This window comes from Littorina saxatilis, linkage group LG2 (assembly GCF_037325665.1).
Source record: "Littorina saxatilis isolate snail1 linkage group LG2, US_GU_Lsax_2.0, whole genome shotgun sequence".
In the NCBI taxonomy this organism is placed as follows: Eukaryota; Metazoa; Mollusca; class Gastropoda; order Littorinimorpha; family Littorinidae; genus Littorina; species Littorina saxatilis.
The window spans coordinates 1,444,278-1,471,480 of record NC_090246.1 but is presented as its reverse complement, the minus strand read 5'-3'; the positions used below and the strand labels follow the sequence as shown (position 1 = coordinate 1,471,480).

Sequence of the window (27,203 nt, the reverse complement as noted above, 5' to 3'; positions counted from 1 at the left end):
GCCTTGCCTTAGGGTAGCGTTGTAGTGTATGACAGCTGGCTTTCTTGTTGCAATGCCTTGCCTTAGGGTAGCGTTGTAGTGTATGACAGCTGGCTTTCTTGTTGCAATGCCTTGCCTTAGGGTAGCGTTGTAGTGTATGACAGCTGGCTTTCTTGTTGCAATGCCTTGCCTTAGGGTAGCGTTGTAGTGTATGACAGCTGGCTTTCTTGTTGCAATGCCTTGCCTTAGGGTAGCGTTGTAGTGTATGACAGCTGGCTTTCTTGTTGCAATGCCTTGCCTTAGGGTAGCGTTGTAGTGTATGACAGCTGGCTTTCTTGTTGCAATGCCTTGCCTTAGGGTAGCGTTGTAGTGTATGACAGCTGGCTTTCTTGTTGCAATGCCTTGCCTTAGGGTAGCGTTGTAGTGTATGACAGCTGGCTTTCTTGTTGCAATGCCTTGCCTTAGGGTAGCGTTGTAGTGTATGACAGCTGGCTTTCTTGTTGCAATGCCTTGCCTTAGGGTAGCGTTGTAGTGTATGACAGCTGGCTTTCTTGTTGCAATGCCTTGCCTTAGGGTAGCGTTGTAGTGTATGACAGCTGGCTTTCTTGTTGCAATGCCTTGCCTTAGGGTAGCGTTGTAGTGTATGACAGCTGGCTTTCTTGTTGCAATGCCTTGCCTTAGGGTAGCGTTGTAGTGTATGACAGCTGGCTTTCTTGTTGCAATGCCTTGCCTTAGGGTAGCGTTGTAGTGTATGACAGCTGGCTTTCTTGTTGCAATGCCTTGCCTTAGGGTAGCGTTGTAGTGTATGACAGCTGGCTTTCTTGTTGCAATGCCTTGCCTTAGGGTAGCGTTGTAGTGTATGACAGCTGGCTTTCTTGTTGCAATGCCTTGCCTTAGGGTAGCGTTGTAGTGTATGACAGCTGGCTTTCTTGTTGCAATGCCTTGCCTTAGGGTAGCGTTGTAGTGTATGACAGCTGGCTTTCTTGTTGCAATGCCTTGCCTTAGGGTAGCGTTGTAGTGTATGACAGCTGGCTTTCTTGTTGCAATGCCTTGCCTTAGGGTAGTGTTGTAGTGTATGACAGCTGGCTTTCTTGTTGCAATGCCTTGCCTTAGGGTAGCGTTGTAGTGTATGACAGCTGGCTTTCTTGTTGCAATGCCTTGCCTTAGGGTAGCGTTGTAGTGTATGACAGCTGGCTTTCTTGTTGCAATGCCTTGCCTTAGGGTAGCGTTGTAGTGTATGACAGCTGGCTTTCTTGTTGCAATGCCTTGCCTTAGGGTAGCGTTGTAGTGTATGACAGCTGGCTTTCTTGTTGCAATGCCTTGCCTTAGGGTAGCGTTGTAGTGTATGACAGCTCGCTTTCTTGTTGCAATGCCTTGCCTAAGGGTAGCGTTGTAGTGTATGACAGCTCGCTTACACCAGTGAGAAAGCGCAGCCCAAATTTCCATGAGGGTATTAAACCTCAAAGGACTATATGAATGAACTTATCCATCCTTATCTTTATACAGACAAATGTGAAAGCTATACAGTTTTAAGAACCTACTTTTTAAAGTGATAGACCTCATTGTAAATAGTTTCAAGCATGGAGCTTGCCATGTGAACTGAGAAAAGAAACAAACTTGCATTGTAAAAGAAAAAAAGAAATTGCATCAGTCTCTAATAGCAATATCAACTGAAGAGACAATAACGAATTTTATAAGCAGGCATGGGAATTGTCCGCCGAAAGGCAAATTTCTGCCGAAATGGTTTTTTGTTCCGCTGAAAAAGCAAAAGTGTCCGCCGAAAAAATAAATAGGGGAGGCAAAAATGGTTCTGAAAACTGAATTTAATGGCAAACTTGGAGCTCAGATGACACCAAATTGCACTATTTGGGTTCTTTGGAGAAACAAATTTCCGGGGAAGCATGCCCCCGGACCCCCCTAGTAAAGCTAGGCGCGAAGCGCCGTCGACTTTGAATTATTACTTACAAATGTTCAGCCTTTTTAACTTTTTTCAATTCCCATGCCTAATAACCCACCTTATTGTTATGCAGGTGTTCTGGCCGTCTGAGCGCCTGGAGAACACGACGGTGCTGCACCTGATCTACTGCCAGGTGGTGCAGGACGTCTACAGCAACGCCTGTGTGCGCATCAACAAGGACCAGCGCGTCAAGATGAGGAGCATGCTGGGTAAGAAAATTACAATAAGAGAAGATGGGTAAAGTCGAGTCTTCACTTGCAAGTACTGTTCATGGTCGAGTAAAAGTTCTTCTATTTCCCTCTCAACTTTAAGAGGGTCAGATCTGAGGGAGAAAGGTTTCAACAGAAAACAACAAGGACAAACACACAAACAAACAAACACCCAAGAACCCAGCCGTGAAAATGGCAGTTTTTACCAGAGACAGATGAAGAAGGAGGCTAGCTGTGTGTTTGTATGTGTAAGCTTGCATGCGTGTGTGTGCCTGTTTGCGTGCGTGTGATCATATGTGTGTTACTGCTACCATAATCAAGATGCCAGGGACACTGAACAAAACAATATGCATGTCCCCATTGTACCAGCATTGCACACAGTAGAAAAATGAATTGTTTTATGCCACAGAGGGCTATGGCGTGAACAGAAGCAACTACCTGAGCAAGGAACTCAACATCCAGGTGAAGAAAGTGATCGTGGACACGGCCAAGGAGTGGCCCACCTACTTCTGCCGCCTCTTCCCCGTAGCTGTGAGTTGTTGATTTTCATTTCTTTACACACACAAATATGTGGGTGTGTATAAGTTTCACTCTATCTGTCTGTTTGTTTGTTTGTTTTTATATTTGTCTGTTGGTCCACACTTAGATCTCTGGTGTTTATGGGTCGATTGAGCTAACATTTGGTGTGTAGCTTGTTTTAATTATTATTGCACTGGCACTTTAAGATATATTCATTGGCACTATACTTTTCTAGTAAGTGCAGCTGGGCTCTTGAAACTTGGCGCACATATAGCCTTTCATGATCTTCCTTTGTTTGGGAAGTTTGGCTCATCCCTATCAACATTCAAGGTCATTGCAATGACAAAAGCAGTGCCTTCCAGTATAGTGTTTTTATTGGAAACCATACCCCAGGCTACCCGGTCCAGTCTGCAAAGGGGAGTCGATGTAATTTTTGCTTTATTCATGTCATTAGATCTGTTGTTCTGTATGTTTGCACTGCTAGTAGGAAAGGGGCTGTTAGATAATGGTCTTGTAGCTTCATCTCCCGTTTCCATGGTGCATATCGGTCATTGTGTTACCTGTTTGGGTAGGAGTAAGCAACCGTTGACACTGCTTCTGCTGTCAATTTGTATCCACATACATGCAAAACATGCGAGTACGTGGGAGTTGCAGCTCACAAACGCAGAAGAAGAAGGATGGTGAACTTTTAACTTTTAACTTAAAATGTCTTTTAGAATGATAGGATGAGCAATGTAAAGCTGGTACATGTAGAAGTGATTGCACAAGTTATTTTTTGCCAAGTTAGACGTCTCAAGGATACGAGTGCAACTTCAATCCATCAGCCCATGTATTTTTGTTGACTTGTTGGGCCTCTGGGAGAAATATTAGCTGCAAAATGAAAATGATAGACAGAACTGGAGCCATCTTAACATGATGTGTCAGTCACTTTTCTTTGTTCTAAACATAACTTCGCAAAAATAAAAAAGAAGGGGATGAAATTAAACCCTTGCTTGACGACTGAAAAGAAGTCTTTGCAACAAAAAGACATTGATGACAGTGTTTACATTGGCTAGAGTCCGATTTAACATGGGTTATTCTTACATACAAGGGAATAGCTTGTCAAAGTGATCATAAACTCTGACAGGAACCCAGGAAGTTCACTTTTATTTTTTTGAGAATCAAAACATGCGTACATTAGGATTCACTCACAGTTTTTTTTATGAATATGTCTTAGGGTGTCTGTGCGTGTGTCTGTGTCTGTCAGTGTCCACATGTTTGTCCTTCTGTCTGTCTGTTCCTTTTTGTCTGTATATATAATAATAATAATAATAAATCACTTTTCTATAGCGCAAGTCCGGATTCACAGGTCCAAGCGCTTTACAATTCCAATAAAGACCTCACACACACGCACGCCTGCACGCCAAACGCACACACATACACACACACAAACACACACACACACGATATACAAATCATGACATTAGAAAATACAACATATGCGTCTATATAAGCAAAACTAACTTTTATATTCTTGATAGGCACGTACACTGTCATTACATACTCACACCTGTCAAGCTCTTGTGGACTCTCACCATAACATTTTGCTCACAAAACCAGAAGTTTGGACCAAAAAGCATAAGACAACGTGCAAAACTGCAGAAGTCATTAGATTAATCACCACAAGAACTAAATACATGCACACACACACACACACACACACACACACACACACACACACACACACACACACACACACACACACACACACACACACACACAAAAACAAGAAATCAGCCTTATTTCACATATAATTAAAAAACAACTTTTCTCAACACTGAACTGCACTGTTTTATGTAATTTTGAAATGCAAAGCATGTTTAAATGTAAATTGTACCGAGAATCACCTAAATTGTACAAAGACGGCACACGTCCAACCAGTCACACATTTACACCCCTGACAAAAATTTTACCAGCATGCACAAAAACACCACATGATATTAAAGGCACAAGACAAGTGTGTTAACAACATTCATTCATTGAGCACAGTGATTCAATCATGAATGGAAACCCCCACCACAATGTGCAAAAGAGAACATTTTAGCCAAACAGAACATGTAAAACACACAAGTTACAAGCCAGAAACTCATGTGTGTCTCAACAATCAAGGACAAATACCAGATCAACAAAAATATGACATGTAAATGCTTTAGTTTGAGGTCGCGCATGTTCTAAAAACAAGTCGTATATGATTGTGATCGGTTGTGACAAACATCCGGTGCCAACTTTCGCTCTCTACCTCTTCGAAAATGCATCACAACGCCCTTATTTTTATTTATATGGCTTCACACTTGGTACAACGTGAGAAAATACTGTGTAGATACTAGAACAACAAAAATATGACATGTAAATGCTTTAGTTTGAGGTCGCGCGTGTTCTAAAAACAAGTCCGACATGATTGGATGTGACAGAAATCCGGCTCCTTTCGCTTTCGATCGCGAGCTCTTCGAAAATGCATCACAACTCCCTTAGTTTCATTTCTATGGCTTAAAACTTCGCACAACATGAGAAAATACCTTGAAGATACCGAGAACAACAACAATAGTACATGTATAAATGCTTTAATTTGAGGTCGCGTGTGGTCAAGCGTGCTTGAAGATACCGAGAACAACAACAATAGTACATGTAACTGCTTTAATTTGAGGTCGCGTGTGGTCAAGCGTGCTCGCACAGTACTCGGTCAGATTGCGCTGACGGTGTGCACATGCGCGTTGCCTTGTACTTCCGCCAGATCAGTTACCGCGAGATTTTGTAGCTGTTACTTTGTTCTCGGACGAACCTTTGCGATCTTTTTATATTTGACCAAATTGTTTTGTAAAAACCGTAAGATCTTCGGCTTGTAAGACTTGAAAAACATCAAAATTCCGTAAGAATTACGCGAAAAACGTAAGACTTGACAGGTATACATACTCATGAGCAGGCAAATACGCATATCATATGGCCTTATCACCATTGACCCATGCGGACAGACACACCTGTACATTGTATGGAGCCCACACCAAACTAAAAATGTGTTTGCTGAAATATGGCTCATGCAGGGCTGGATGGATGGACAAACAGACTCAGACAGACAGACAGACCGACACTGCATAACACCATAAAATACCATGTCGCACCCACTCAACCCCCTCCCCCCCCCCCCCCTCACTCCCACTTCCTGACCATACGCACACACAAATATTTATGTAGTATTTGACAGCCTTGCAGGTAAGAATAGAATGCCTAGTAGCTACAGCTGAACCCCCCTTTAAAAACTCCAAAACTCTCACAGAATTATAGGTCTTAAAATGGAGGTTTGTTTGTCTGTTCACTTAAAAGACCGTTGGGTCGAAATATCTGTGAATGTATTGTTTTGTCAATAACAAACGTTCCAACAACCTACCTTTCTTGTTTTTTGATTCTTAAAATGGAGGTTTATTTACAGATGTTATGAGCAGTAAATCTTAACAATCAAGGTCTGAAAAATAGGGGAGTCTTAAATTGGGGGGACTTAGATAGGGGGGGGGGGGGGGGGTCCTTGTACCTGCAAAGTCAGGACACCCTGGTTGGGACCAGCCGAAAGTGTCCCTACATAGGAGGTGGCCTGTCATGACAGGTATATCTAGGTCAAGATAAATACAAGACAAAGAGACAAGAAAATGTGTTCTTTCGTGAGAGGTTTCCGCTCATCAGAGATGGAGGTCTCACGTGGCAGGTACCACTGTAGTTAAGGTAGAGCAGTACATATATATATATAGCTTGACATACAGTGACATCTGTTAGTGTCTGATAGATTACTTACCTGTCACTAGCATTCTGACTCTCACTTACAGCTTATGTTGTTTTGCATGACTGCTCTTAACCCTCTGTGGGCTCAAGTATTTTCTTTGCTGAGTACATGTATTTCTTTTGTTTCAACAAGCTTCTATTATTTGATAGTGCAAAAGCTTCATGGTGTTCAAAATCAGTTTGATTAAAGTTTTACAGATAGATGAACACAAAGACAAATACATGAATTGCACATGTAAAATGCAGTTATTCCCTTATAAGTTTGTCTCCTTTGGAATAAGAATATAGGCATCTGAAAACACACATAAACATAGTTACATACAACATGACTTGTGCAAAGTAAAGTAAAACAAAAACAATATCAAAAGCACATATAAACAAAACATTTTGTTAGAGTGAGGCATGAGTAAGAAAACCCAACAACAACAACACTTCGATCATGGGATCTCATGAATTTCTGCTAAGGTACGCACAGATAAGTGAACACTAGCATAGAAATGGTTAACAGTATACCAAGCCCTTTCTGACCTTCCTGGGGCCTTCATGAAAACTCCCCCTCCCCCCCCCCCCCCGCCCCTCCCCCCTTCCTTTCCCCTTCTCTCCCTCCCTCCCTTTCTCGATGATGTACAGATAAGTGAACACTAGCATAGAAATGGTTAACAATATACCAAGCCCTTTCTGACCTTCCTGGGGCCTTCATGAAAACTCCCCCCTCCCCCCCCCCCCCGCCCCTCCCCCCCCTTCCTTTCCCCTTCTCTCCCTCCCTCCCTTTCTCGATGATGTACAGATAAGTGAACACTAGCATAGAAATGGTTAACAATATACCAAGCCCTTTCTGACCTTCCTGGGGCCTTCATGAAAACTCCACCCTCCCCCCCTCCCCCCTTTCCTTGCCCCTTCTCTCCCTCCCTCCCTTTCTCGATGATGTACAGGGTAGTCTTTGTCTTCATCTGCGGTATGGTAGACGGCTGTGTTTTATGTGACGCTCTGTTGTATGGACTGTGTGTGGGAAAGAGGGCTGTTTTGAGCGGTTATAGGCTATTTTTGTTGTAACTTTTACTGACCGTTGATACGGTTTTAATTGTTGTTTTTGCTTGTTGTGTGTGTGTGGGTGTGTGTTAGGTTTATGAGGAGAGATACTGTTGTCTGTTTTGTTGACACAAAAATATTTTGTTTAGGTTTGTTGTTATCTTTTCAGCTTGCATGGTGTGGATATCGTCATGATTATTCTTGAGCTACTTTTGTGGCTGCATTGTGAAAGTACAATGAAGAATTTATTAATTTATTTATTCATGCGTGTTTACCTGTGTGCAGGGCACGGGTCAGTACTCAGGTGTGAAATACGTGGGGGTCAGTCACACAGGACTGCGCCTCATCACCAGAGAGAGGACACTGGTGGAAGACAACCTGGTCGTTATGGAAGACATCAGGTCAGTGTTGCTGCAGTGTGTGTTTGATTGTTTGTACAGGTGTTGTGGGAACATTTCATTTTTCTTTTCTTTTTTTTTTCTTTCTTTGTTTTGCATCGTTCTGTCTGTATTTCACTTTGTTTGTTTTTAATTAATAAAACCATTTTGTTCTCTCTTCACTCTATGCATGTGTGTGTCTGTGTGTGTGTGTCTGTGTGTGTATGTCTGTCTGTCTGTCTGTCTGGGTTTTTTTTCTAATTGTTTTTTCGATAATGTGGTTTTCCATTCTATCTGGTATTAATTATTTGATGTTAGCTAAGATCGTTCCTTACTTGTCTTTTTATCGTACGTTTATAGACACATTTTTCTGGCTTGCCTCTTTGTTCAGAGAAACCCCCTTGGAAGACCTACAAAAAAACAATAAAAAAAATGAAAATAAAAAAATTGGGTGCAAAAGGAAGTTTATATATAGTATAAAAATTGAAGTAAATATACAGAGGTTAGCAACAGCAAATCTTGAAAAACAAGATCTTAAAGGTCGAGTTCCAGTGTATTACGCAGTCAGCCACACTATACACTCCCCATCGCCTCTTTCAAATGACAGTTTAGAGTGTAGAAATAGCGTTTTATGAAATGTTGACGTCATGTTTGCGTGGCCTTGCCTGCTATATGCCATGCTAGAGACTTATGGGGTTACTGGTGGGGTTATATTGTGCAGGTGATTTATATCAGAGTGCGTTTTACAGGCTTCAGTGTTTGTATGTAATGGTTTGAGAGCGGAGAAAGGATATGTTTGTGTTAAAGAGTTGTTTGATTGAGGAAATTGCGTGTTCAGCCAACGCATCACCTTTGTTAAACCGTTTAGTGAAGCTTTACATATTGTAATTCAGTCTGTAATATTTTTCTGAGTGTAAAAGCACAGGAAGCAAGAGTTTTAGCCCTTTCAGGGAAAAGCATTCGGAAGACATATTATTTTGTCCTGTCACCGTGACAGTCTTTGATAGTGTTTTGCACGTGGATACTGTGAAGCTGATGGTAAGAGTTTTGAATGTGAACTTCTTTCTTCTTCTTCAGCATTCCAGAATTGTTTGGTTACGTGTGAGCTCGATTGTTTTGCCCTTTTGGGTTCCCCACACTATACTCTGAGAGCAAAGTCAACTTCACTCCACTTTCGTTGAGTTGAATGTGAACACATGCTCACAGTAATAATGACGGAACATTTAGGATTAATAAAAAAATTGTTTAGACAGTATTGCCTGTGGAGACCATTTGTAAGTGTTTCAGTGAGAATCAGTGGTGTTTTCTGTGTGCGTGATACAGGTTTGAAGACGTAGACAGATTACTAAGTGTTTCAGTGAGAATCAGTGGTGTTTTCTGTGTGCGTGATACAGGTTTGAAGACGTAGACAGATTACTAAGTGTTTCAGTGAGAATCAGTGGTGTGTTCTGTGTGCATGATGCAGGTTTGAGGACGTTGTAGATGTGGTGCTTCCTGATGCCAAGACCATACAGCTGAACCTGAGAACCAAGACGCTGCTCTTCCATACTACCAGGGTGAGTGGACCTGGAATTTTGTACAATGCGTGTGTGTGTCTTGGGTATACCAACAGCTCCAGCTGTTTTTTGCATGCAAAATGCAATACTTTTGTCAGTAAAAAGTGTGTGTGTGTGTGTGTGTGTGTGTGTGTGTGTGTGTGTGTGTGTGTGTGTGTGTGTGTGTGTGTGTGTGTGTGTGTGTGTGTGTGTGTGTGTGTGTGTGTTCACAGTGTGTGCAGGTGTGAGTATACCTTCGTACACGTGTGTGTGCGAGCATGCGTGCTATATGTGTGTCTTTGACTATTTGTCTGTTTCTCTTTTTATGTATGTGTCTTTGTACATGTGACGTGTGTATAACGTGGACTTGTCTTTTGTCAAGTTTTACAGAAGACAGTACGTCATTACAGCAATATCTTACATTTGTACAAAATTGCTGTATTTACAGTTTTCTCTTGTCAAGTTTATGAGACAATAAGAAGACAAAGTGTGGACAGCTAAACCATAAAAGAGATTTGTTCTTTACCCGTGACTTATTAGATATTAATATTTTATGACTGCATGTGCCTAATTAGTATTTTATGGCTGGAGGGAACAAGGGTTTCATTTCTCCAAAAAAAGGAAATAAACTGGAAGAAAAGGTAAAGCGTAATATTATCTTGATAGTGTCGACTTTTTGTGACCTTGTATGAACAATTAAGGTATTAGAAGTGTTGTTTATACAGTGCACGTAAAGTGAGAAATAAAAGCATCAGCCCTAATTCGAGAAGTGCTAAAGAGTCTTGAAGTATTAGAGACTGAAAAATGAAGAACTTGTTGAAGTGTGTGAAATAAATTTGTTTATTTGTTTACTATGAAGGCTCGACAGCTGAAGGACATGATTGACAGGTTCTGTCAGGAGAGCGAGAAGGTAAGAATGGTTGCCATGGTTACTTAAGTCTGCTAGTACTTAGCATCTGCTGCAGCAGAAAGAAAGCCGACACTATCTTCATTATGCTCATGTAAACTTCTTACACTTATGTTTAATCTGCATCCAGGTGGTTCACTATATGATACATGTACTGCACTGTATGTATCTACACCACCGCACCACTCTGCTGACAGGAATAAAACTTGAATCTTGATGGGTCCAGCTGCTTTTGAGAAGAAAAAAACATGTTTTGGAATTGCATTTGATTTGTTGCACTGATATATTTTTCTTGTCTTGTGCCCTTTGTTACTGAATTACTTTAATGTCCAAGCAACCATACCTTTGGATTTGAATTTAAGCCTGAAATTCTTGAAAAACGATCCATTATGTCAGTTTGCACATTATGAGGGAAGTATTAACATTTCTGAGTCAAAAATAGAAACCATAGAATATGATGAACCAGCTATAGGTCTTCATAGCAATACGGAGATGTTGATGAGCTGTTTGGTTTCCAGGGCAACAAGTTTGTGGTGGCGGTGAAAGATTACCTGACTCGTGAGTCCACTCTGCTCAGCTTCAAGCGCGGCGACATCGTCAAGTTGATGGACCCCGAGATGAGTCTGGAGAGAGGTGAGTTGTTAGGCTGTTGGTACCTTTATTTGAAGTTATCCCCTTTTTAGAAGGGTCTCAATTCCCCAAAAGCGGCGTATGGCTGCCTAAATGGCGGGGTCAAAACGGTCATACACGTAAAAACCCACTCATGCAAAAACACAAGTGTACCTGGGAGTTTCAGCCCATGAATGCAGAAGAAGAAGAAGAAGGGTCTCACATGGCAGGTTCCACTGTACGTTCAATAGCAGATTTCATAAAGTTGTTTGGGACTCTTGTGTATAGTATTTTAATGTTATGGGTTTCTGATTCGAAATTGTCGAGCAAGCAGACTTGGAAATTGAAAAGAAACAGTCGTTCTTTCGTTGTTTTTACACACTCCAGTTTTGTTTCATGTTTTATAATGGTTGTTTCATTCTTTTTTTTACATTTAGTCAAGTTTTGACGAAATGGTTAACCGCGGGGTATTGACGAAGCTATATTATGTCTTGGTGAAAAAATGCAATGCATTCTCTTTCATTCTGTGAGTTGGACAGATTGACTAGATGTAGTTATTTCGCTTTACGCAACTTGTTATATGCTGTTTGTGCATATTCTATGTGGTTAATATTATTAACCCCTTATGATTAGTGTTTAAGTCTTTTTTCTTCATCAAAGAAAGGTAGCTAGTTCATTGAGGACTTGACTGTGTTTTGCAGGCTGGCTGTACGGGTCACTGAATGGCATTGTGGGACTGTTCCCGGAGGAGTACGTGCGACCTTTGGCCAGACATGAGGTGGAAACTTCGGACATGAAGGTAAGGGTCAGCTGAACACAGAGATATTTTACATCGTAAGCAGCACAAAGTTGAAGCTAAGGGGGCGGATTAATTCAATTCAATTCAATTCAATTTATTACAACGTTATTATGTGAATGTAAGACAAACAGATTTTTTTCTTTTGGCTTGTATACACAAGTAATATTACGTCCTGAGTTTGACGGGCGCAGTGGCGTGGTGGTAAGATGTCGGCCTCCTAATCGGAAGGTCGTGTGTTCAAATCCCGATCTCCCAGGTCAACTGTGACTTAACCCCCTTCGTGTGTACACGCAAGCACAAGACCAAGTGCGCACGGAAAAGATCCTGTAATCCATGTCAGAGTTCGGTGGATTATAGAAACACGAAAATACCCAGCATGCTTCCCCCGAAATATAGAGTGCTGTCCCTTCTGCGCCGAGCGGCTGCATTTCAGGGCTCTCTCATATTTCGTACTGTGCGCCTTGAGTCGCCTTGTGGTGAGATATGTGCGCGATATAAATTCTCGTATTATTATTATTATTACATAAAATTACATTTAATTCATTGCATCTCTACTGCATCAAGCAATACAATGCTGGAACCGCCCTTTAACCGACTTCCAACAAATCAGAAAAAATCAGGTCTTAAAAAGGAGGGAATCTTGAAATGGGGGCAAATTTACAGAGGATGTGAACAGAAAATCTGATAAACTAAGGTCTTAAAAGGGAGGAAGCCTTAAACTGGGATAGGGGGGGGGGTCAAAAGGAGGGCTCCACTGAAAACAAAACAAGCTCTCTTATCTCAAAACCTGTTATTTTAACCATCATTGTGGTGATTTATTTGTTTGTTTGGTTGTAATGTTTTCATTTGATTGTTGATTTATTTACTTTTTTTTAACTTTTTTTTGTGTATAATTCTCATTCAGAGGTGACTTAAATACTCAACAGCATTATAATTATGTTCCTGTTTTTAGTCTACTTTTACTTGTTTATTTGGTTGCTTTTATTTAGCGTATTGAGAAAACTGTGTAGTATTACATTTGACAACCTGTTTCAGCCTTAACTGTGTAGTATTACATTTGACAACCTGTTTCAGCCTAAACTGTACCAGCAACCTGCACACCAGCAGCCGAACCGGCCTCTCAGCAGGGTAAGGCATTCTTTGAAATGCAGTTGAATTACTAAGAAAGGAATTAGATGAGGGGAAAACAAAGAACAAAAATGTAAAGTTTAGGTGTAACAACAACTTCATCGATATAATAATAATAATGAGGATATATATATGGCGCAAATCCTAAAACAGTTCTAAGTGCCTCACAAAAATATACATAAATAATTTATTTTGTACACAATTTTTACTCAAAATCAGTGTATTCTGTTCGTTGTTTTGTTTTGGGTTTGGTTGTAGAGAAGTTTTTTCTTCCTTCCTTTTTGTCTTTTTATTGTTTTAAAAAAGTTGCTTTTAGTTAAACGTGGTGCTTTTTGGAGTTATATGTACCTCACCAAAAGTGTCACCGTCAAGCAAACACCTCTTACTTTCAGAAAACAAACAGAACAGCCAGAAGGAATGAGTACGACTAATCCGTTGTGACAAATTTCAAAGTGATCGAACAATATATCTGCAGCACTTGCGTTTGAGCATGATAACCTTCTCGCATCATCAAACACTATATTTTATTTTTGAATCGAGCAGCCCCCATCCGTCCAATGAAAAGAGAGAAAGTTACACATTTTCTAACAATTTCTCCAATAAAACATACAGAAAAGTGCATGTCCTTTACACAATTTTCCAACAATTTCTCCAATAAAACATACAGAAAAGTGCATGTCCTTTACACAATTTTCTAACAATTTCTCCAATAAAACATACAGAAAAATGCATGTCCTTTACACAACTTTCTAACAATTTCTCCAGTAAAACATACAGAAAAGTGCATGTCCTTTACACAACTTTCTAACAATTTCTCCAATAAAACATACAGAAAAGTGCATGTCCTTTACACAACTTTCTAACAATTTCTCCAATAAAACATACAGAAAAGTGCATGTCCTTTACACAACTTTCTAACAATTTCTCCAATAAAACATACTGAAGAATGTCCCTTACAGAATTTTCTAACAATGACACCAGTAAAACATAATAATAATAATAATAATAAGAATAAGAATGGCGCAAATCCCACCATAGTTCTAAGCACCTTACAATTGTAAGAAGAAGAGTGTCCCTTAAAAAAATGTCTTAACAATTTCTCTAATGACTGGTACAGGAGGGTGTCCCAGGCCAGGACGACCGCAGCGAGACGAGTCAGGGAACGCAGGTCAACGACGGCAAGTTTTCCATGATGGAGTTCGCTTTGCTCCACTTCAGAGAGTCCGTCGAAAAGTGAGTCATTCAATATCAGCCTTCAGGCTTGTCTGTTTGTTGTGTGTATGTCTGCATGTTTTGTTTGTTCTGTGTACGTGTTTGCTGGAGTGGTATTCTCTCCTTCAAAATAAGATGCATATATGTGTGTAGTATAATTGTGAATGAGCTATCCTTTGGTATATCAGTGAAAATGCAAAGGGTTTTCAATTGATTGATGTGTTCTCATGAAGACTTTAAGACTTGAAAGATATGTCCCTCTGGTGGTATTACTCTTTTTTTCTTTTGAACATTCTACTAATTTTACTGACAGGATCTTTCATCCAAATTCTATATTCAGTTAATTGTAAAGTGACCTTCTCGTTAGTGATCTGAGCCTCTCCCCGATTCCCTTTATTTATTTCTCCTTACATCTTCAGTGTGAATACAAATTTCTTGAATACCATTCTTTCCATTTGTTTACTGTTGCATGTTTGTCTTGACTCTTGCTTTTGAAACAAAAGTGAACAGTTAAAAAATGATTGTGTTTTGATGTTTCAGTGAAGCAAGGAGGTAAAACGTTTTGTTTTGTTTTGTGTTTCCACCAAACACCTTGCTGTTTTTTTTAGCATTTTGGCTTTTTGCTGCAAACATCAGCATTTGACTTGCTTCAAGCAGCATTTAAAATGCATCTAGCATTATATAGTTGATTCTCATTGGTTGAAAAGTCCCCTTCTACTATTTGATTTCCAGCCATTAAATTGCAGCAGCCCCAGTGACCCTGTGAATGAACATTGAAAGAAACAAAATACACATTGAGCCAATCGCGGTCCCCAGAAAAAAACATGGAACACACACACACACACACACACACACACACACACACACACACACACACACACACACACACACACACACACACACACACACACACACTCACACACACACACACACACACACACACACACACACACACACACACACACACACACACACACACATTCTTATTAATTTTCTTGTCACCTTCCTTCCCCCTCCCCCCCCCCCCCCCTCCCCCCTCCTGTGCCTGCATTTTGACGGCATAAATGTATGTTAATTTTGCTAACCCTCTGAAATGATGTCAATTTTGTCTTTGCCTCTTTCCCTTGCCCAATGTTGTATTCAGTTAGTCATTATTGTCCAATAACATCATGCTAATATTTGTTATCCGAGATATTAACAGTTATTACATTGTATTCACCTGATCTTCCTCAAAGTTCTGATTTGCAGGTTTTTGCTCTTTAATACAGTTGTTTTGATTAGAGCGGCATTTATTTGTCATTATGTGTTTTTGCTTTGATTACAACATTTCCAAAAGTTTGTAAACAGTGGAATCCCCCCCCCCCCCCCCCCCATTTTAAGACCTCCCCCCATTTAAGACCCATATTCAAAGTGTCTGTATATTTACCCTCATTTTAAGATTCCTTCCCATTTAAGACCTGATTTTTGACTCACATGCGAAGCAAAAGTGAGTCTATGTACTCACCCGAGTCGTCCGTCCGTCCGGAAAACTTTAACGTTGGATATTTCTTGGACACTATTCAGTCTATCAGTACCAAATTTGGCAAGATGGTGTATGATGACAAGGCCCCAAAAAACATACATAGCATCTTGACCTTGCTTCAAGGTCAAGGTCGCAGGGGCCATAAATGTTGTCTAAAAAACAGCTATTTTTCCCATTTTCTCTGAAGTTTTTGAGATTGAATACCTCACCTATATATGATATATAGGGCAAAGTAAGCCCCATCTTTTGATACCAGTTTGGTTTACCTTGCTTCAAGGTCAAGGTCACAGGAGCTCTTCAAAGTTGGATTGTATACATATTTTGAAGTGACCTTGACCCTGAACTATGGAAGATAACTGTTTCAAACTTAAAAATTATGTGGGGCACATGTTATGCTTTCATCATGAGACACATTTGGTCACATATGATCAAGGTCAAGGTCACTTTGACCCTTATGAAATGTGACCAAAATAAGGTAGTGAACCACGAAAAGTGACCATATCTCATGGTAGAAAGAGCCAATAAGCACCATTGTACTTCCTATGTCTTGAATTAACAGCTTTGTGTTGCATGACCTTGGATGACCTTGACCTATTTTGGTAGGAAAAATGTGTAAAGCAGTTCTTAGTGTATGATGTCATTGCTAGGTTTAGGTCATGTCAAGGTCAAGCATGTGAGTCGTATGGGCTTTGCCCTTCTTGTTTCAGATTTTGTTCAAGGTCTTAAATGGGAAGGAATCTTAAAATGAGGGTAAATATACAGACACTTTGAATATATGGGTCTTAAATGGGGGGAGGTCTTAAAATGGGAGGGGGGGGGGGGGGGGGGATTCCACTGTACAAACGTTCAGTTCTTTAATATGTGTTTGGAATGGATTTGCTAGGTAAATATGTTCGCGAGTTTATTTTTACTGTAGTGTATTATCATTTAGACAGTGAATGTTCTACTGTTTGTTTGTTTGTTTGTTTTCTTGTTTGTTTATTTGGTTGCTATGGGTACATTTCCCTCCATTCCTACGACCCCTCCGTTTGGTCGTTACGGTCGGCTGAAGTACCAAGTCATTGAAAAAGAACATGGGTGAAAGTTTTTCAAATGAAAATAAGAAGAAGCAACACTTGAAAAATCATTGTATGGGCTGAAAATATCAGAAAATCTCTAATGAAGAAAGTTAAATTACAAGGAATTAGACCTTGACTACATGAATGAATGGCTGTTACAGGACAAAATTCATCCGCAGGGATGTTTCTCCAGGTAAAGATACAAGATGTATATGTACCACTAATGGCAGCAACTGATTTTAACCAGCTCCTACTATTCGCTGCCATGTCTAGTGTTCTCCGCTAATTAACAAAACTTGTATCGCAGCCATGTGTATGAGGCTTGGGTGATCGATGTATCCTACAGAATATGTATCTTGTACACTTGATGTTGATACGTGTACATCTATATGTCTTCCTTTGTGTATCATCTTGTACCATATATGCTAGAGATGAGCTGTTTGATCACTCTGGTGAGCTTGAACGTGAACGCTTGTTAAGAATTTGTGTTATATTATGGTTCATTATTCATTTCGCTTGAATGCATATGTACAAATGGAGCAGCCCGATCTAACAATTCACAGCTTGCCAAAGTAAGTTTGCTTAATTTTCAATAGAATTAGCTGTAATAAAAACTTTAAAAAAAATCATGAGCATTAAGATATATGCAGGAACATTATTTTTGTCTCTCCTTAGTTTTAACTTTTTATTTCCTTTCAGTAGTTCTTTTAAAGTTTTTGTCTTAAGAAATTCTAAAACCCAATATTTGCATTTGACAAGCACGGACAGCGTTTACCAGAGTGATCTCAGCTGGTTTTAATCCGTTATTATGCTGAGCATTGTGTTGAGTGCAAATTGCGGCATTGTGTTGTGTTCTGCGCAATCTTGGCCACGCCTGTCTAACCCGTGTTTGATCAAACAGGTATGAGATGTTGAGAACGGAAGACGGCTCTATAAGGGGGACGGTGAAAATGATTGAGAACATCAAACTGCATAATATGCAAAAAGACGGAGACTCAAAGCATAGAGGTGATGGTGCTTGCTTTTCTAATTCTTTAACATCATTGACATGCTCATCAATCCTTTTTCCTGTTTATTTTCCCAAAATGTGTTCGTTTATGTAGACAGAATGGTGTTTGATTTGATTATAATGTTTAGCTTTCGGTTTTTATCTACTAATTCTTTTGATAGATGCAAAAAACCAAAAACGTTCAGTTGTGAAAACTAAATGGCGTTGAACTATAAATGATTGTTAAGTTCTGTCTCTTTTTCTGTTGAGTTCTGTCTTATTAATAAAAGTAAAAGTCTGTTAGTAGACAATTCTTTAATCTCTTTGAAAATCTTTCTGTAGATTCTTTTCTATGTAGTCTCAACACATTGTCTTAATTAAATCTGAACATTTCATGCTGATTTCTTTCTTAGGTTGAGGGGTCGATTCAAGTTGATATTTGAAAAATGTGATATTTCACATTGATTGTCTGTTCCCTGGCAAAATAATTAATCAAAATATGTAGGAAAGAAAATGTTTAACTTAGATTTAATTTTCTTGATCTCGAATACTCTCAAATAATGTTGCAGTTGTTATAACTGCAGAATATGCTTCTGGCAGATTTAGCTCTGGCCTATAAAAGCAAAAATGGAATAATTACCCATTGGTGAAAAACTTGTTTTTTATGGTAGAGACTAGATACAATGTGTAAATAACAATAGTGAACCCCTTTTCTGGGATAAGAAAGCTTAAGAAAATGTATAGCACAATTGTGTGATTTAAGTCTCACCGGTCACTCAGTGCAGATGTGCACCCCATCCCTGCTGACTATATAGCACACAACCCTTTTCCTGCCCGAAAACTCTGACGTTACAGTTCTCTGAGTTATGCAGCAGTACATTCTGCATACTCAAGTCATTGCATTGTTTTCAACCCATATTTTCTGAGACAGTTGCGATGATCAACATGTATGTAGAACTAAATGTAGAAACTACGTTTGCTAGCTTCACTTAAAACCAACATTAAATTACATATCTTACCCAACTCACATATAGCAATTAACCCTAGTTCAGTGCTTAGCAACGCTGTATACGTCCCCTTGGTAACAAGGGAAGCAACTCTAAAAAAGAGTGACCTATCCCATAATGCCAGACTAACTTCCTGTCTGACTTCCGTTTGCCGCCATTTGCATCATTCCAAAACCCAGCGGTCAGCTAGCTGGTCGCAGTGCTGTATGCTCCGGCTGATTTCTTCAGCCTTGATACTTGGTCTCCGGACTGGGGTCTTTCTCCTTGGTTTCTTCTTGTTGTCTTGTCTTCGCGACTATGTGAGGTGAGATCGTTTTGATTTTTCGTTGATTTTGTGGGCGTTTTGTGGCCTTGTTGACTTGTGAAATTTTTCTTCAAAAATTTTTTCGTGAGTTGTTTTGGCCATGGCGGATAGCGTCAAGAAGAGGCAGTCTTCTAAGCCGGTAGCTGCTGAGTCTACCCCACCTAGAAAAACGCCTCGTAAAGCTAAACAGTCGGGACAGTCTGTAGTTCCGGTGTTAGAATCTTTATCAAATAAAAACGGTGAAAATGTTGTTGACATGCCCTCTGCTTCCATTTTGCCCGGTAAACCGGCAGATAAGACTGTTCATGTTGATAAGCCGGTTAAAGCGGCTCCTGTTGCTGTGAATCTCGGGCTTGCGTCTGCGGACGTGGCCACTTTGCTTCTCTCCCTTAGTACACAGATTTCGTCTTTGGCTGAAGAAGTAGCGTCGACGAAAGCGGAGCTGCGTGCCCTTCCGGGGGGCGTGGCTGGGGTGGCCTCTCTGGCTAGGGTGCTTCCTTCGCCTACGGCTACGGTTACTCGAGCTGACGTGCATGCGGTGCAGGATGTGGATGGTGGTCTTACGGTTCCGGCGAGCGTTCCGTCGTCTGGTGTGGCACGTCGTTCTGAAGGTATGTCTGCTGCATTAGTAACTGGGTTCTCCGGTGAAAGTGCAGCGCGTTGCCAAGAGGAAGTAACCCCTGCCGTTGGCTATATGGGTGAAAGTTCCGATACCTGTGCTGGCCAATTCCGCCATGGCGGTCGGTCAGTGCGGGGTACGAACCTTGGTGAGCGAACGGAAGTGTTAGTACAGTCAGCCATGTCCCAAGTCTATGGTCAGAATGTACAGCTTTCGCTTCCGCCCGGGGGGCAGGAAGGGGACAGTCGTGCCGGCTCCTTACTTGACTATGACAGTCAGGGGGGGGACCGGTTTCCCGATTGCACGGAGGTGCAGGAGGACTGTCCTGATGATGGTGCGTCCGCAGTGGCGGAGAGCTTGGAGGTCAAACTGCCCTTTAAGCTGGCTAATGCAGTGGCTCTGGCTGCAGAAACGGCCTCGAGGTACTTCAAGGAAGGGGTGGTTCAACCTAAGTCTCATGAGGTACCACCTCCTTCAGCGTTTGAAGACTTCCGTGGTGTGAGGGAGAAGAAGCGTGACTTTCGGTTCCTTGAATCGCCGTCAGTGGCTTTTCATATGGCCAAGGTTTTGAAGAAGTCTTCTCAGTCTATGTCTCAGGCTCCTTCAGTACCGTTGTTGGTACAACATGGGGATGCTCCTGATTCAGCTAAGCCATGGTTGGCTCAGCCTGGCCAACTTTTGTTTAGGTCTGCGGGGTTTCGCAACTTCAAGTTGAGTCCACCGCAGGTCAATTTGGTGGAGACGTTTTCTCTTCCGGGGGCTTCCCTTCCGATCACGCCGGATCTGGCTTCCCTAAGAGAGGACGGCTACAGTAGGGACAGAGCTGTCCCCTATACTGAGGCCTCCTTGGTTGCTTTGGAGGAGACGGGTAGATCTCTTTTGGAGTTGGCCTCTGTTTCAGAGTCCCTTCAGAGATCTTTATCGCGGTCGATCGCGTCGTCTCTTGACCCGTTTGAGTTTAGGTTTGACGCGTCATCTGAAGATGTGACGGTTCTTTTGGCGACTCTGGCGAGAGTTTCTCAAGAACAGATGGGTTTATCTGCCAAGCTGTACACGCATGCGGTGCATTCTCGCAGATCTGCGTTTCTCGCAGGGTCGAAGATCAGAGGCAAAGGGACTATTGATAGTCTGAAGTCTTCTCCGTTTGAGGAGGGTGCTCTTTTGGGCAGTGAGTCTCTTGAGGCTCTCCAGAAGGAGACACAAGACGCTAGAGACTTGGCTATCGCAAGGATTGCCCATCAGGGCTTTCAGAAGCCACAGAAACAGCCTCAGACTCAGGGCAAGCCTCAGTCTTCCTCTTTTGGGGGAGGCAAGGCACAGAGTCAAAGTTCTTCCTCTCGGGGTAGGGGGCGCGGAGCGCCTTACCAGAAGAGGGGTTCGTTTGGCGGTTCTAGGGGGTCGGGGCGTAAGCCTCACCCCCAATGATGTCCTCCCGAGCTGATTGTCCCCGTAGCCCCCACCGTTGTGGTGGCGGGCGGCCCCTCCAGGGCCTTCGCTGCCTGGACATGCTTGGTGTCCAGCCAGTGGATTTTGGGGATAATCAGTTCGGGGTTCCGGCTGCTCTGGGCAGAGGAGAAGGCTCCTTTGTCCAGGGTACCTCCTCTTTTTCGGGGCCCGCGGGATCCGAAGGCTTGGCAGGCCGTTCAGGGGGAAGTGACCTCCCTCTTGTGCAAGGAGGCTATAGAGGAGGTGGTCGATCAGGAATCTCCAGGGTTTTACGGCAGGTTGTTTGTTGTCCCCAAGGCATCGGGGGCTTGGAGGCCTGTTCTGGACCTTTCAACGTTAAACAAGTTTCTTCGGGTTGTAAGGTTCTCGATGGAGACTCCTGCCACAGTAAGAGAGGCGTTGAGGCCGGGGGACTGGGTCACGTCAATCGATTTGACAGACGCCTATTTTCATGTTCTCATGAGGCCAGTAGACAGGAAATGGCTGCGGTTTTGCTGGGGGGAGAAGGTGTTTCAGTTTCGGGCACTGCCTTTCGGCCTTTCACTCTCCCCCTGGATCTTTACGATGGTCGTGCGTCAGCTTTGCGCCCTTGTGAGACAAGAGGGCGTTCGGCTGAGAGCGTATCTAGACGACTGGTTGATCGTACATCAGGATCAGAGCGGGTGCAGAGCTCATACACAGAGAGTGCTCAGTCTGGCTTGTCGTCTCGGGTTCACAGTCAATCTGGGGAAATCAGAGCTGGAACCGTCCCAGAACTTTACGTATCTAGGCATGGAGTTCGATACGGTGGCTTGGTTGGTACGCCCTTCTCAGAAGCGAATAGACAAGCTTCGGGCGTTGATTCGGGAACTTTACGGAAAGAATCAGGCCTCGGCTCGGGAATTGCATTCCCTGTTGGGTCAAATGGAATCTATGGCTCCGCTGGTGCCTCTGGGCAGAGTGCACAAGAGGCCTCTTCAGGCAGATTTGGGGTCTCGATGGAATCAGACAACTCAGGACTGGAATGTCCAAATAGAGTTGGGGGAGTGGTTCATTCTTTCCACGGAGGTATGGCTTCGTCCCTGGGTGTCGCAGGGTGTCCCCATAGTTCCTCCGGTTCCGGCACACGATCTGGTAACGGACGCTTCTCAGGTGGGCTGGGGCGCTCATCTGGCAGATCGGACAGCTTCAGGTCTCTGGGACGACGAACAGGTTGCGAGTCACATAAATGTTCTGGAATTGGAGGCTGTTGCCCTGGGGCTTCAGGCTTTTCTTCCTCTGCTGACGGACAGTCATGTCAAGGTTCATACGGACAATATGACGGTGGCTGCGTACTTAAACCGGCAGGGCGGGACTCACTCGCAGAGGTTGTCCGTCAGGGCGTGTCAGTTGCTGGTTTGGTGCGACACACATCGCATCCACTTGTCAGCGAGGTACCTGAGGGGCTCGCTGAATGTTCTGGCAGACTCCTTAAGCAGGGGAGACAAGGTGTTGCAGTCCGAATGGACTCTGGCCCACCAGTCTCTGGAGCGCCTGTGGGCGCACGTGATCAAACCTCCGATAGATCTGTTTGCAACGAGGTTCTCGTCGAGACTCCCGTTGTTTGTCTCTCCGTTTCCGGATCCTCAGGCATGGGCGGTAGACGCCTTGAGCCTGGATTGGTCGAATCTGATGGCGTACGCCTTTCCCCCTTTCTGCCTGCTGGGCAAGGTAATGCGAAAAGTAGACTTGGAAAGGCCAGCTCTTGTCCTGGTGGCCCCTCTCTGGCCAAGTCAACATTGGTACCCAGATCTGGTACGTCTGGCGGTTCCCTCCCATTCCGCTAGCAGTAAGAAGAGGCGAACTAGTACAGCCACGGTCAGGCATTCAGCATCTAGACCCCCAAGCTCTACAGCTTCACGGTTGGATATTGTGCGAGTCTCTTTGCGTCGGGCAGGGGCTTCCGACTCAACCTTGAAGTTAGTGCAACAAGCGCACAGGGAGTCTACAAATTCTGTTTACTCCTCACATTGGGCGGCATGGCTGAAGTGGTGTACGGAGAAGGGAGTTGATCCTTTAGCTCCTAGATCTATGCAAGTGGCGAACCATTTGTCCTGGTTGGCTGGGCAGGGGGCTTCTCCGTCCTCGTTGCGTGTGAGACGATCGGCTATTTCGTCAACACTGAGACAGATCGGGCACAAGATCAGTTTAGATGGTGTTATAGCGAGCGTCATCAAGGGTGCCTCCCTTGAGTCAGCTCATTGTAAAGCGCAGCTCCCGGCTTGGGATCTGTTTTTAGTTTTGAGGTTTCTAGCCTCTGATGTTTTTGAGCCTTTTCAGTCGGCTAGTTTAGCTAATGTGACTAAAAAGACTTTGCTGTTGGTTTTGCTTGCTTCGGCAAGGCGCGGCAGTGAGGTTCATGCTCTGTCGGGCCTTGCTAAGGATATTTCTTTAGAGAGAGATGGATCTTATTCACTTAAATTCATTCCTGGGTTTTTAGCTAAGAACCAAAAGCCGGGGCAATCGTCGCCGGTTATTCGCATTCCCCCCTTGAGTAATGTTCTTGCTCCTGGAGATCCTGATATATGTAACTGTCCGGTTAGGGCACTCAGCAGCTACTTGGCTAGGACTTTGTCTATTCGCTCGGAAACGCAAAAGTTACTGTTTATTTCCCTCAACACAGTCCGAGGTAAAGACATAGCAAAAGTAACCTTGGCGAAGTGGGTCTCCACGACGATACGTCATGCTTACGCCTGGTGGCAAAAGCAGTCGGGGGATACCAGGGCAGTGTTGCCCTTGACAGCGGCGAGAGCCCATGAAGCTAGAGCCTGGGCCTCTTCTTTGGCTGTGCTGCGTTCGGGTCGCCTTTCAGAGGTCCTCGAAGCAGCTTACTGGCGCTCGGAGGATATTTTCATAAATTTTTATCTCCGGGATGTGGCTGGACTGCGCCAGGATGGCTCTTCTGCTTTGCCTTCGTTGGTAGCAGCAGGGCAAGTTCTTCATCATTAATGTGGTAAGTACCCTCCTCCTATAGTAGCAATCTGCTATATGTGAGTTGGGTAAGATATGTAATTTAATTAAAAATTTTAGTAATAAATTTTCATTTGATTAATATACTTACCCAACTCACATCGTTTATTCCCTCCCTCCTCCCCGCTGTGGGTGTGGTTGGGTCTAAAAAAGTAGTGAGTTGGGCTGAGTTTCGGAATGATGCAAATGGCGGCAAACGGAAGTCAGACAGGAAGTTAGTCTGGCATTATGGGATAGGTCACTCTTTTTTAGAGTTGCTTCCCTTGTTACCAAGGGGACGTATACAGCGTTGCTAAGCACTGAACTAGGGTTAATTGCTATATGTGAGTTGGGTAAGTATATTAATCAAATGAAAATTTATTACTAAAATTTTTAATTCTCTGGCTTTTGATCAGTATATAATGCAAAGCGTGCACATGGCTACAGTATCATTAACTGATTGAAGTTGCTACAGTGTTGATTAATGTTGTGCTTGTTGATTGAAATTTTAACATTTTAGATAAGATCTGAGTGGCTGAGCAAAATCATTGAGCTGTCTTTTGTTTTATTTATTTTTTAAATAATTTTTATTTGATTAATATCTTGCCTTGCTTGGGGTGATGATAATGTGACTGTGTCTTTGCTTTGGCTAACACACTTGTTTATATTAATAAAGACCATACCTAATATTGTGAATGAAATACTTTGTAAAAGATAGAGGCTGGGAGATAATGTACCTGTACAGTATTAGCAAAATGGGAGTTTTCATGCAGCTGATCAGGATTTAAGTCACAGAATCCGTGAGACTTAGCTGCCAGAAAATTATTCTTGTTGGAAGTCAATTTTGTTTTATCAATTTGTTTATGTACTTTAAACACTCTTTTATTTATTTTTTTAATCGTTATCAATTTGTACAGCTCCAGATGTTCAACACTATTTTGCTTTAGGTTCTAATAACTTCACTACTCCCTGTCGCTAACTGGTTTAAGGTTCCAGGTGAAATCAATCAGTCTGTTCAGCTGTGCGCAAGTTGTAGATTTAGCATTTTTATCATGGGTGCATGTATTGTATCATACCTGAAGCCAGAATCAATCAATATCAATCAATATGAGGCTTATATCGCGCGTATTCCGTGGGTACAGTTCTAAGCGCAGGGATTTATTTTTATTTTTTCAATTTTTATTCAAGGCGCAGGGATTTATTTATGCCGTGTGAGATGGAATTTTTTTTACACAATACATCACGCATTCACATCGGCCAGCAGATCGCAGCCATTTCGGCGCATATCCTACTTTTCACGGCCTATTATTCCAAGTCACACGGGTATTTTGGTGGACATTTTTATCTATGCCTATACAATTTTGCCAGGAAAGACCCTTTTGTCAATCGTGGGATCTTTAACGTGCACACCCCAATGTAGTGTACACGAAGGGACCTCGGTTTTTCGTCTCATCCGAAAGACTAGCACTTGAACTCACCACCTAGGTTAGGAAAGGGGGGAGAAAATAGCGGCCTGACCCAGGGTCGAACACGCAACCTCTCGATTCCGAGCGCAAGTGCGTTACCACTCGGCCACCCAGTCCCTATAGAATAGACCATGTTCAGGAAGAACTCTGATTCATGGGATGTGAAAGAGTTGATGTATTATGATAATGAAGGTGAGTCGAAATGTAAATGCGAGACACCCTGTGTCTGATGTGTCTGAAAACACCTCCGCGTGGAGGGGTTTTGCAGCCAGCGCAGTGAAGATAAAGAGGGAACATTTTCTCTGCTCGCGCGGCAGCAAGCAGGATGTCTCTGAACTGGAGAGGCACCTTTACAATGTCCGCTAAACATTATGACTTGTTCTTCGAAATTCAGCATATGGCAGCTCATATTGTTCATTGTGGCTCTATCAATGTGTACATTTTGCCTCACCTGTAAGGATACAAGTCAGCACATGCAAACCCTGTCCTATCTTGAAAATGTCTATTCCAGAAATGTGAATAGTGCAGCTCCCTGGAGAAAACAAAGGCCGGATCAAACCACAGTAGAGTAGCAATGATCACTTGGTATTAATTAGCGGGACAGACACAGGTCAACTTTATGTGCAGACTCAGAGACGGTATTGATGTCCCTCAGTGTCCCCACAGTGGCACATTCTGCCATAAATGCAGGTGGCTTGTTACACACACACCTGGGTAGTGCAACTCTTGTTGTTGCCTAAGCTTTCCACTGGGAGGAAGCGACCCGAATTTACCGGCATTGGGATAATAAAGTAAAGTAAATGGCAGTTTTAGGCAAAGGTTCCATACTGCACATACACCCATGATCAGTATATTGTCACTCTAAAACAACTTGCATAATGACATGCTTTTTGATCGTATACAGTGTATTTGCAAAAATAAGTATGAGCACAACTGAATGATGTTGGATTACTGTGACATTGTTGACATTGTGAATTGCTTGATGGTATGTAGGAGGAGGTGGCGGTGACTGGTCGTGGAGGGAACACGCTGAGATGATCAAATGGACAAGGGTAGGTTGACGCAGTCTCCTGCATTATTAGGTTTTAAAGCCACTCATGGTAGATGTTAACGTAGCCTTAAGCCGCACGCATTGCGCAATACAAGGCCTTCAGGACATAGTCAGTAAAGTCATTGCCGCAGGAACTTCAGAGGACTAACGGTTATGTGATAAGTGTGCGGACTCGAAACATCACACATATTTGTGAAAAGACATTGAACGGAAGGCCGACTCCGTAAGGAAGATGCAACACCTACTACCTGCAGACCGTTAACTTGCCTAGTTTTACAGCCCGTGGCAACGCACTGACTTTTCCACTCGCGTTGTATTGCGCAATGCCACATGTGGCTTTAGGCTAAGTTTCAAATGATTGTAAATGGTTTGGTTTGTTGCTGTGTTGTTTTTCCTCATTTTGTTGGTTTCCTTTTTCATAGTTTTCTGTGTACCCCCTTATATTTCTTCCCAGCACAACAGGCTGTCTCCATCTCTGTGTGTGTGTGCGTGTGTGTGCTTGTGTGTGTATGTGTGCAGAGTGATCAATATGTGTGGACAGCCACATGAATATAATATGTGTTTTGTTATCTGTTTTTTTGTTGTTGGTGTTTGTGGTTTTTAACTTGAGTCAAAAGAGGACAAAAAGATTTGCAGTAAATAAAGACAGGTAAGAATTTAGCCATGGAAAAATAGTTCTTTGAGCACAGTTAGTTATGCAATATGACT

At 42.5% G+C, this 27,203-nt stretch overlaps 1 protein-coding gene across 3 annotated transcripts in view; it reads left to right on the top strand.

Annotated features, from left to right (window-relative positions):
* Positions 1–27,203, top strand: part of LOC138957663 (unconventional myosin-XV-like) — a 225,759-nt gene that overhangs the window by 171,819 nt on the left and 26,737 nt on the right. The window contains exons 37-48 of one of the 3 annotated variants that reach the window (XM_070328738.1): positions 2,010–2,145; positions 2,555–2,676; positions 7,786–7,901; positions 9,343–9,433; positions 10,272–10,322; positions 10,838–10,952; positions 11,630–11,727; positions 12,802–12,855; positions 13,973–14,088; positions 14,608–14,619; positions 17,549–17,655; positions 26,438–26,496. In XM_070328738.1, the coding sequence (XP_070184839.1) occupies positions 2,010–2,145; positions 2,555–2,676; positions 7,786–7,901; positions 9,343–9,433; positions 10,272–10,322; positions 10,838–10,952; positions 11,630–11,727; positions 12,802–12,855; positions 13,973–14,088; positions 14,608–14,619; positions 17,549–17,655; positions 26,438–26,496 (1,077 nt within the window). Of the gene's footprint in view, positions 1–2,009; positions 2,146–2,554; positions 2,677–7,785; positions 7,902–9,342; positions 9,434–10,271; positions 10,323–10,837; positions 10,953–11,629; positions 11,728–12,801; positions 12,856–13,972; positions 14,089–14,607; positions 14,620–16,808; positions 16,841–17,548; positions 17,656–26,437; positions 26,497–27,203 lie in introns of all 3 variants that reach the window. The other 2 variants (XM_070328742.1, XM_070328746.1) reach the window with 2 other exon arrangements.